This window comes from Rutidosis leptorrhynchoides, chromosome 6 (assembly GCF_046630445.1).
Source record: "Rutidosis leptorrhynchoides isolate AG116_Rl617_1_P2 chromosome 6, CSIRO_AGI_Rlap_v1, whole genome shotgun sequence".
Taxonomy (NCBI): domain Eukaryota; kingdom Viridiplantae; phylum Streptophyta; class Magnoliopsida; order Asterales; family Asteraceae; genus Rutidosis; species Rutidosis leptorrhynchoides.
The window spans coordinates 104,193,633-104,202,818 of record NC_092338.1 but is presented as its reverse complement, the minus strand read 5'-3'; the positions used below and the strand labels follow the sequence as shown (position 1 = coordinate 104,202,818).

The 9,186-nt window shown below is 34.3% G+C and overlaps 2 protein-coding genes across 2 annotated transcripts; both read right to left on the bottom strand.

Annotated features, from left to right (window-relative positions):
• Nucleotides 1–274: 274 nt before the first annotated feature.
• LOC139852001 (casein kinase 1-like protein 2) lies at nt 275–4,593 on the bottom strand. The gene is made up of 14 exons (XM_071841220.1): nt 4,402–4,593; nt 4,244–4,284; nt 3,436–3,505; nt 3,181–3,329; nt 2,995–3,090; nt 2,837–2,907; nt 2,598–2,659; nt 2,431–2,494; nt 2,251–2,335; nt 2,049–2,175; nt 1,881–1,963; nt 1,738–1,801; nt 1,499–1,641; nt 275–822 (listed from the first exon to the last, which is right to left on the bottom strand). The coding sequence occupies exons 1-14, from the start codon at nt 4,475–4,477 to the stop codon at nt 598–600; spliced, it is 1,356 nt and encodes a 451-aa protein (XP_071697321.1). The 5' UTR covers nt 4,478–4,593; the 3' UTR covers nt 275–597.
• Nucleotides 4,594–5,540: 947 nt separating this feature from the next.
• LOC139853928 (uncharacterized) lies at nt 5,541–8,329 on the bottom strand. Its single transcript, XM_071843265.1, has 2 exons — nt 7,275–8,329; nt 5,541–5,829 (listed from the first exon to the last, which is right to left on the bottom strand). Exons 1-2 carry the CDS (start codon nt 8,285–8,287, stop codon nt 5,541–5,543), a joined length of 1,302 nt encoding a protein of 433 aa, XP_071699366.1. The 5' UTR covers nt 8,288–8,329.
• Between the last annotated feature and the right edge of the window lie 857 nt (nt 8,330–9,186).

Genomic DNA, 9,186 nt, shown 5'->3' with positions numbered 1-9,186 from the left:
ATGTACATAGCCTAACCTAAATTATCCGTAGCCCAACCTAAGTTATCCTGTTAACATTTCGACCATTACCCTGACAGCTCCCAAGATATATTACTACTGAACTGAAACCTTTTGTAAAGATATCAAGACCCAATCACTAGGCTATCTTGAAATGAGTTCCATACTTAACAAGAGGGTGACATATATGGACCTAAATTACATCATACAACCATTATACTAGGTCTTTTTATAAAAGAAAGTCATGATCATAAAGCGTAAATATTTGCTATTATAATGACCTTTTTACTCGGGACAAAATCCACATAGAATGGTTACAAACTGTAAAAACAAACAAAATTCATCTAAAAATTTCTACTATGGAAAAAAATAAGTCATACAAAAGAGTTGTAACATAAGAGCTGTTACAAATTTACAGTTTACAGTTAAGTAAGAAGAATTTCATCGTCGACTATCACAATTACTATCAAGAGCATAGAGGTGGTAAAACGGACAATTCCAGACGCTCGTTTCACATGATCATGAGGGTGGATTTTTTCTTTGTTTTATGAAAAAGGAGGAGCTTTACAATGTACAAGAGATCCACGTACGTTAGGATCATTAACGAACCTTTTCTTCGTCTTCAAAGTTTAGACCCTCCATTCCTTTAAGTGTGGTTTCATATTTCTTTGCTGCAGCTACATTCTTGTTTCTTGGATCTGATGATCCGACAGCTTGTGGTAAACTTTTCTCTCTTGTCACGGTGAAGCGTGAGCGACCACTCAGGTCCATATCATCTCGCCTCATTGATCCACTTGCACGTCCACCAATCGCAGAACTTGACATCTACACCATAAGTCATACTTGCATATTAGGTAACAAATAATCACATACAGAGTATATTTACATTTTAAGAAACAGAGAAAACAAGATTATGTTATCATGTAAATAAAAAGCCTCTTGATTCAGTAATCATATTGTATAAAACCCTATTTGTCTATGACGAAAAAGAATAGGAAAGTGAGTGAATTTGATATTTTATTGGTAATGCATACATACAACACAAAACTAAACGGATTACTTCAGGCAGTACTTTATTTGTAATGGACAATGCGAAGTAAACTAGCTTGAATTGGAACATAACAAATATGAGTTTCACGGGTTAAATGGGTTAAAAGTCACCTTACAGGTGTTCAAATGCAGAAATACTTCCAATATTCAGGTATAATTTTTTTTGTAAAATAAAATTACATCATTTTGTATATTGTTATAGTCGTATTTTACACATTAGTTTCTTACAATTCAAACCTAGGATAAAAAGGTGCTTGCAGGTTGACCCAACCCCAACCATTTTGACCCTCACATAAACTACCCTTTTAGATCCACACATAAAAGTCCGTTTCAAGCCGGACCTATTTGACCAGTTGCCCACAACTTGCCATCTTTCAACTCTACACAAATCCGGCTGAAAAAGTTGGGGTTCATGTACACTTACAATGTAGACACGATTAAAATAACTCACCATGGCATCTGTGCTCATCGTTGCGTCATTAGCAACTGGACTCTTTTCCCTGGCTAGATTGCCAGAGCTTGTGACTTGTGCAGAATTTCTTCTACGAGAAGGGTCCAATGACGATAAACCAGTCTGTCTTCCACTTTCATCACCTACAAAAAAATTAAAGTAAAAAAACATGCCACTGTAATAAATGAATCCTTAAAATTAAAAAAGTAAATAACCATTGCAATCTGTAATTAGTTTACCTGACTGCCGATCACCGTTAGGAATAACAGGGGGTGTCCCAGTGCTTGGCCCAGCGTTCACACCCTATAATATAAAACAATTAAGTTAAGTTTAAGTATTAACTCACGCACCAAAAGTGAAGCCAAACATGTATGATACTTACTAATCCACGAGTAGGGGGAGCTGCTATCTGTGATTGCTGATATTTAAGGATAGTCCAGTCAAAAACATAATCGAACTGAAACCCTATGAAAAAGAAGATATAAAATAAATGGTTGATACACTATCATCTCTAATTCTTTATATATAACGATGCTGCAACTGTACGAACCTTCGCGAATAAAGAGATCACGGAATATTCTCTTCAGATAAGCATAATCTGGCTTGTCCTCAAACCGAAGTGCACGACAGTAAAGAAAGTATGTTGAAAACTCTGATGGATAACCACGACATAACGCCTATAAAAGTGGGAAAAGAATCACCACTCGTGCTTCTTATCACAAAATATTGAAGTGAATTAATTAATGCAATACCTCAACTGATGTAGTACATTTCTTCTCGCTAATTTTCTCATACTTCTGCTTCTTATTTCCCGCTTTTAGTCCTTGCCAAGGAAGGCTGGAGATATAAACATATTACAAATATTAATTTAATTTGATATATCGAAAAAAAACAGTGGTTTTAGAATGGGAAAGAAACAAAACGAGCATTACCTTCCTCTTAAGAAATACATTAGAACGTATCCGAGAGATTCTAAATCATCCCTCCTGCTTTGTTCTATACGATAACGGTAAAAGAAAACATACACATGTAAATATTCTAAAAGGCTACAAGTTCCAGCATAAAAATGTATTTTTCATGCATACGTAACAATATATACCAATCCCAAGATGTGTATTCATGCTTGCAAATCTAGCAGTCCCAGTTAAGTTTTTGTTCTCTCTGCAACCAATAATAAGAAGGTAGTAAAAGTCAGATCAAATAGAACTACACATCAATAATGAATATATAAATATAAACAGATGCAACAATTCTAGAATACACAAACAATGTGATGCTAAAAAGCATCACAGATAGTAATTGAACAATGATCACACATAGTGAGTTTCTCAATCTCACCTGTATGGAATGTGATGGTGAGTTGTAGTATCCCGGTATTTCTTGACCAGACCAAAGTCAATGATGTAGACCTGCAAGTGGGCAGAAAATGTAACCCAACCCAACTAAACAAAGCTCCAAATTAAGATTAATACAACAGATAGCCTAAAAAATGTTACTTGATTAGCACGACGTCCCAAGCCCATAAGAAAATTATCTGGCTTGATGTCACGATGTAGAAATGATTTAGAATGAACAAATTCTATACGGTTGATCTGATACAAGCATCACAAACAGTCATTGTAAATAAAAACTAAAACAATATACAGGCACACAAATAAATAGATAAGTGGTAAATGATTAACCATTTGATCTGCAAGCATTAGAACTGTTTTAAGAGAAAGTTTCCGGCTGCAGAAATTGAATAAATCCTCAAGACTGGGCCCCAGCAAATCCATCACCAGAACATTATAATCTCCTTCCACACCGAACCATCTCACATTTGGAATACCAGCTACAATAGTTTGATTGTGGCAATCAATAAAATTAAAATGCACCAATGGTAATAAAGATATTTCTTAATTCTTATACGTGTAAAAGATGTTAAAACGTCCCCATACTTCCTCCCTGTAGAATTCTGTATAACTTGGACTCGTACAGAAGCTGAGGATGTTTTGTCCTCACGTTTTCCTGAGAACCATTTGCAAGTTACAAAAAAGATCACAAAATAAGAAAAATTATTCCGTTTCTCCTCAAACAAAAAGGATGTGACGGAAAACATTTAACGGGTAATGCACGCCTACGTTACCGGTAACACATGTAAGAACTCATGGTAGCCCAAACTACTTCAAATAATATGATTTCTAAGGATATATTCGTAAAGAGGTAGGAGAAGACAACTCCCAAACTGAAAGAAGTAACTAACACGATAAAATATAGGCAAATAAGTGACAGGCACATGAGAGTTAAAGCTTATGACGCAAGCGTTGACCATTGACCAGCCAGAAAAAAGGACTTCAAGCAACTATTATTTAATATACCCACGCAAAAAAACAACGATTCATATAATATTACGTGATTACTCCAACAAGAATAAAATCATCCATCTTTTACACAATCAGATTTGCATTCTCACTCGTGGTATCTAAAACGCGATTCGTTTCCACATTATGACTATAAACTGGCACGAAATTCCTAATTTGACATACTCTATAGCAAACATTTATAGCAACACTCTAACACTACCTAAAACTCGTAATATTGATCAAGAAACATCTATATAATCCCTAACTAAACAATCAACTCAGTCATTTCAATAACCCTACAAATTATAATATTTTAAATTTAACTCAACAAGTAATAACATTCAGGTTCTAAAAGTTAAAAAACTGAAAGTAAAATAAAATAAAAATTAAACACAATACTTACAAGCTTAATTGCAACTTCTTCATTCGTCTGAACATTAGTACCTGAAAATCAAAAGAGAAATCAAATTAAAGAAAACATGGAACTTTAACAATGGCATGCGTGAATTTAGGCAAATTAATTACAGAAATTGAAACAAGAAATGAAGATGAATTACAGACCTAAATAGATTTCACCGAATGATCCACTGCCAATCTTTCGACCTAAACGAAACTTATTTGCGACACGAGGTTCCATCGCGATCTAGGGTTTTGGAGATTAAAACCTGAATTAAAGATTATGGTAATGGTAATTGTATTAGGAGTGAATTAGGTTGAAAGAAATACAAACAAGGTGATGAGAGAGAAATAGAAAATCACCACTATAAGCATACGGAGTACGGAGTATTTTTTTATGGATATAGATACATACAGATATAGAATTTTTTTTTTTTTTTTTTTTTTGAAAAGCAAGTAAAATTGTATTAATATAACGGAGTACATACAGATATAGATAGATGCATATAATACAATAATATAATATATATACCTTAATGTAATACGGACGGAATATAATATAAGTACTCGAGGAATCACGGGTTTGTTTAAACCAAATAGTTTAATAATATGTTTTAGGTATTAAGTGAACGTAAATGCTAAAGTTACTTATTTTAATGACCCGTGGAACCACAACGTTCGACTAAGAAACTCCTCAGCGGAACATTTCATCAAACACCTAAAATGCATATTAAACAATCCACATTCAATCATAAGAGATAATATTTGTTGTCATTTTATTTTAAAAGTGTAAATTAAATATAAATTTAGAATTGTTTCCTTCTGCCTAGCTTTTATACCTTCTTGTACTCAATTCAAAATAATTAATTAAAATAATTCAAAATTATTTAATTTTAATAATTAAAATAATTATTAATAAGATTTAATAATAATAATTAATTAATAAGATTTAATTTTAATTCAAAATTATTTAGATTAATGACATCACTCACCATGCTTAGATTTTTTTCCTTTTCTTTTTGATTACTGTATAAAATAACGAGTAATTTAACTAGTTATTTTGTTGAGCGAAGAACTTGTGTTTATTCAGTCGATTTACTAACTTTCTTTACAAAGAAATGAAATGAAAATATCGACCATAAAAAAACCCAACCGCCAAAAAAAAAAAAATAGTCATCAAAACTGGGTTACATAATATGTCAAAAGTTGTCAACTAGAGTAAAAATTAACCAATAAACTCATCGTTTGTGGATTCCAATTCCCAAACCTAAATTTGTTTTCAAGTTGTAACTTGATGAATTTAGTTAGCGCTTAGCAGCAGCCATAGGGGTCCTAGGACTAGGAAGACCCATGTATGAAAGCCTTGGTGATAACCGAACTTTCGGGCTCGATCTTGGTGATGGGATCGGCCCGTAATTTGCAAAGTTTGTTGTTCCAACACGAGGTGATAAGTTGATTTGTTCAAGGGCTCGAGATTGTAGCTGGGGTGGATAATCACGAACACACCCAATACGTGGCCCGGTTCCACACGACCACTTGCACGACAAACGGCTAGCCACCTTTACATTTTCCATACCACGGGCAGAAACGGACCTGGCCAAGTAACATAAAGAAAACCCAATAAAAATAGCTTTTCAACATCCTAATCTGAACTTCCTTTTTGAACGCAATTACTGTTAATCATTTTCTTATAACCATAAAACAGATTAAGTGACCGAAAATATTTCATATTTCGATTGACAACACCTATATATTTGAACGACTGTTGCTCCCTATCGGTTGATGCCCAGTGCGGGCGCAGGCCTGCCTACCCCTAGGTCCTCTCTGACCAAGATCGACTACAATTGACAAATGTCTTGCTAAGAGCAAGTACATACCATATTTTCGAGTTTCTCTGTTCTTATTTTATTTATATAGCTTAAATCTCTTATGCTTGTCCTCCACTTAACAGTATCTGGATACTCCATACAACTATGAATGTAACATTCAACTTTGAATTTGATTGCATAAACAGATCATTTTATCTAATAAACACATGCCCTAATGCAATAACAGAACTGGTAACTTCAGTCAATCTAAGTTGTTCGGGCACAACTTTATGTCTGGGAAGAACTTCAAACACCTTTTGAATCCAAATTTGATGAGTATATTGTCCCTAAAATCATAAATTTATGTACTTGATTTTCAGTTAGTCATACATAAGATATTCGAAACAGTTTGACACTCTGATGGATTAACAATCCTTGAATCGAACAAAGTGTAGGTTGAGCCATCAAGTTCTTGTCATCATACCTCTATTAAAGAAGATATATGATATATTCAGATATGAGTTAACTTTTCATAAATTTAAACTGAATAAAAATTATGTAATCACAAACTACAATGATTCTTTACATCCTTGGTATGAATCTAAAGCATATAAGACAACCTTCTTATTACTAATCTACCCCAAAGATCATTGTATCAATACTTCTATGATGCTATCATCTGCAAGTCATAAATGAACTCTAGAACAAATTATACTTAAAATATATTTGAGTTGCAAGAAGCATGAATTCGATTCAAACATCTCAAAAGTGCGTAACACATAGAAAATTTCCAAATCTACAGTTACATAGTGAGCATTTCAGAAACATTCAAATAATGAGACAACAAGAACACCATATGCACTGCTAAACAATTTCAATATTGCATCAATAGTTGACAGTCTTACAAGTAATTGTTTTATTCAGACGTTTTCTATCCACAAATGCACAAATTTCCAACTGATGTACACTCTCTTTAAGAGGACATTTAGACATATGAACTATGAAAAACTGCTAACAACAAAAGTATATTGATCATGCATTTACAGATGCAACTAGCATTTCACTATCACACGAAGGCAACTTCAGTGGAAATTCGACCTGAAACTTACACGACCATACGGATCAAACTTCCTGTAAATCGACGGTGAACACAAAGGCAACACAGGAGGCATGCAAAGAACAGAATTCACATGACGAGTCGAACCACAGTTAACCATACGATTGTTGTACCTTTGTGTTGGCCAATTGTTCACACCAATCACAAGCCCAGTGTACTCCCTAGCCACAGACGGCTCAAACGCATTATACAACTTGTTCCATTTACTCTTTTGACCCACTTCATCCACAAACCTCAGTGCCTCCATTTCCTCTCTTGAGTACACAATTTTCTTCACTCCAACACTCGAATTTTCACTAACGTTTCGACTTTCTGCTTCATTCTTTTCAGCCTGAACATCGCTTACATCATCCTTCACATTCACAGTCTCAGTTTTCACCAATTCAATGGCCAGTTCTTTTTCATGTCCATTCGTTACTTTCAGATTCACCTCAGCTTCTTTTACGCCTTCACCAACAACAATCTTTACGCGCGAATCCAATTTCGCCTCAGTTTCTTGTAACGTCTCAGCAACAATCTTTTCGGGCACATTCTGACTTGCAACTTTCTGATGTTCATCAACGCTAGTTGTCGGATTAGTAGCATCCTTCCTTTTGTAAACATACTTCACTTTACCATAAACTTTCTTGAACACTTTCTGACTTTTTCCCTCATCAACCTTCTTCACATTCTCACTTTTACGATCTGCAACCACTCGATCGTTACCCTTCTTCTCATTGAGGCATTTCATCGAACACCCTTTGATCGGTTTCTTGGACCCTTTATTCCTCTTCTTCTTTCCATCATTTTCTTTCTTCTGATACTTACAACCACCAATTCTTGAATCATTTTTCAAACCCACATCAGTTTCTTTCTTAAATCGATTCTTGAATCGATTAACAGAAGCAGTGGCTTCAATCAAAGCCGTATCATCAATCACTTCAACGTCCAATGCGCAATTCACATCTTCCACATTTCGTTCTTTACGCACCACCAATTTCTCTAAACACCTTCGCTTTTGATCGTGATTTGCGACCGGTACAGCAACTGGAGTTGAATCCATGTTCTTGAATTTGCGTGAGTTTTGAATTCTGGTAGAATCCATGTTCATGAATTTGCGTGAGTTTTGATTTCCGGTAGAACCCATAGTGTTGGATTCGTTAACAGAAGATTTGGGTAACCTAATTGGATCTTTTGAATTGGGTTTATGGTGAATTTGTTTTGTGAGGGAAAACAATGATTGGTTAGCTATGAATGAATACAAATTATAAACGACGGTGATATTGAAAGCGGGAAGATGATGATGATGATGATGATGATGCTGCTTGCTATATAAGATGGAAAATCAGTTGAGGTGAGTTAAAAACGGTTTATTGATGCGTTTACCGGTTAATGGGCCATGTTGGGCTTTATGCCAACATAATTAGATAGGAGTACTATTGTAAGTTTTGAACCCGAGTATTCTAGTTCTAGTTGAAATAAAAATAATTTGGTAAGTTTGTTATAAATGTTATAATTCAGTAGGCTTATAACTACCTTTAGTGGTTTGATTCTTGATGTTATAATTCAGTAGGCTTATAACTACCTTTTTGATTCTTGATGTTATAATTCAGTAGGCTTATAACTACCTTTAGTGGTTTGATTCTTGATTTAGAATACTAATAATGAAGTGTAAGAACAAAGATGATAATGGAGAGAAAGAAAGAAACACTTTGTAAGTGTGAGAAATGGTGCCAGTTTAATGCTTGCATTCATGAGTATTTATAGCCTAAAATCTCAATATAAAAATACATACTTTGTGTACCAAAATTGACTATATGTATACACCAAAATTGACTATCCATATCTATATTATTATTATTATTATAACACTCCCCCTTGGATAGCAATTTTATTTTGTTGAAGATCAACTATAAATTACTGCCTCGTTAAAAACCTTGCTAAAGAAAACCCAGTGGGAAAAAACTTTAGCTAAGGGAAAAAGAGTGCAGCATGGAGTTGACTCCCCCTCAAGTAGACATCGCTTCAGCTGTTACATCTTTTGAA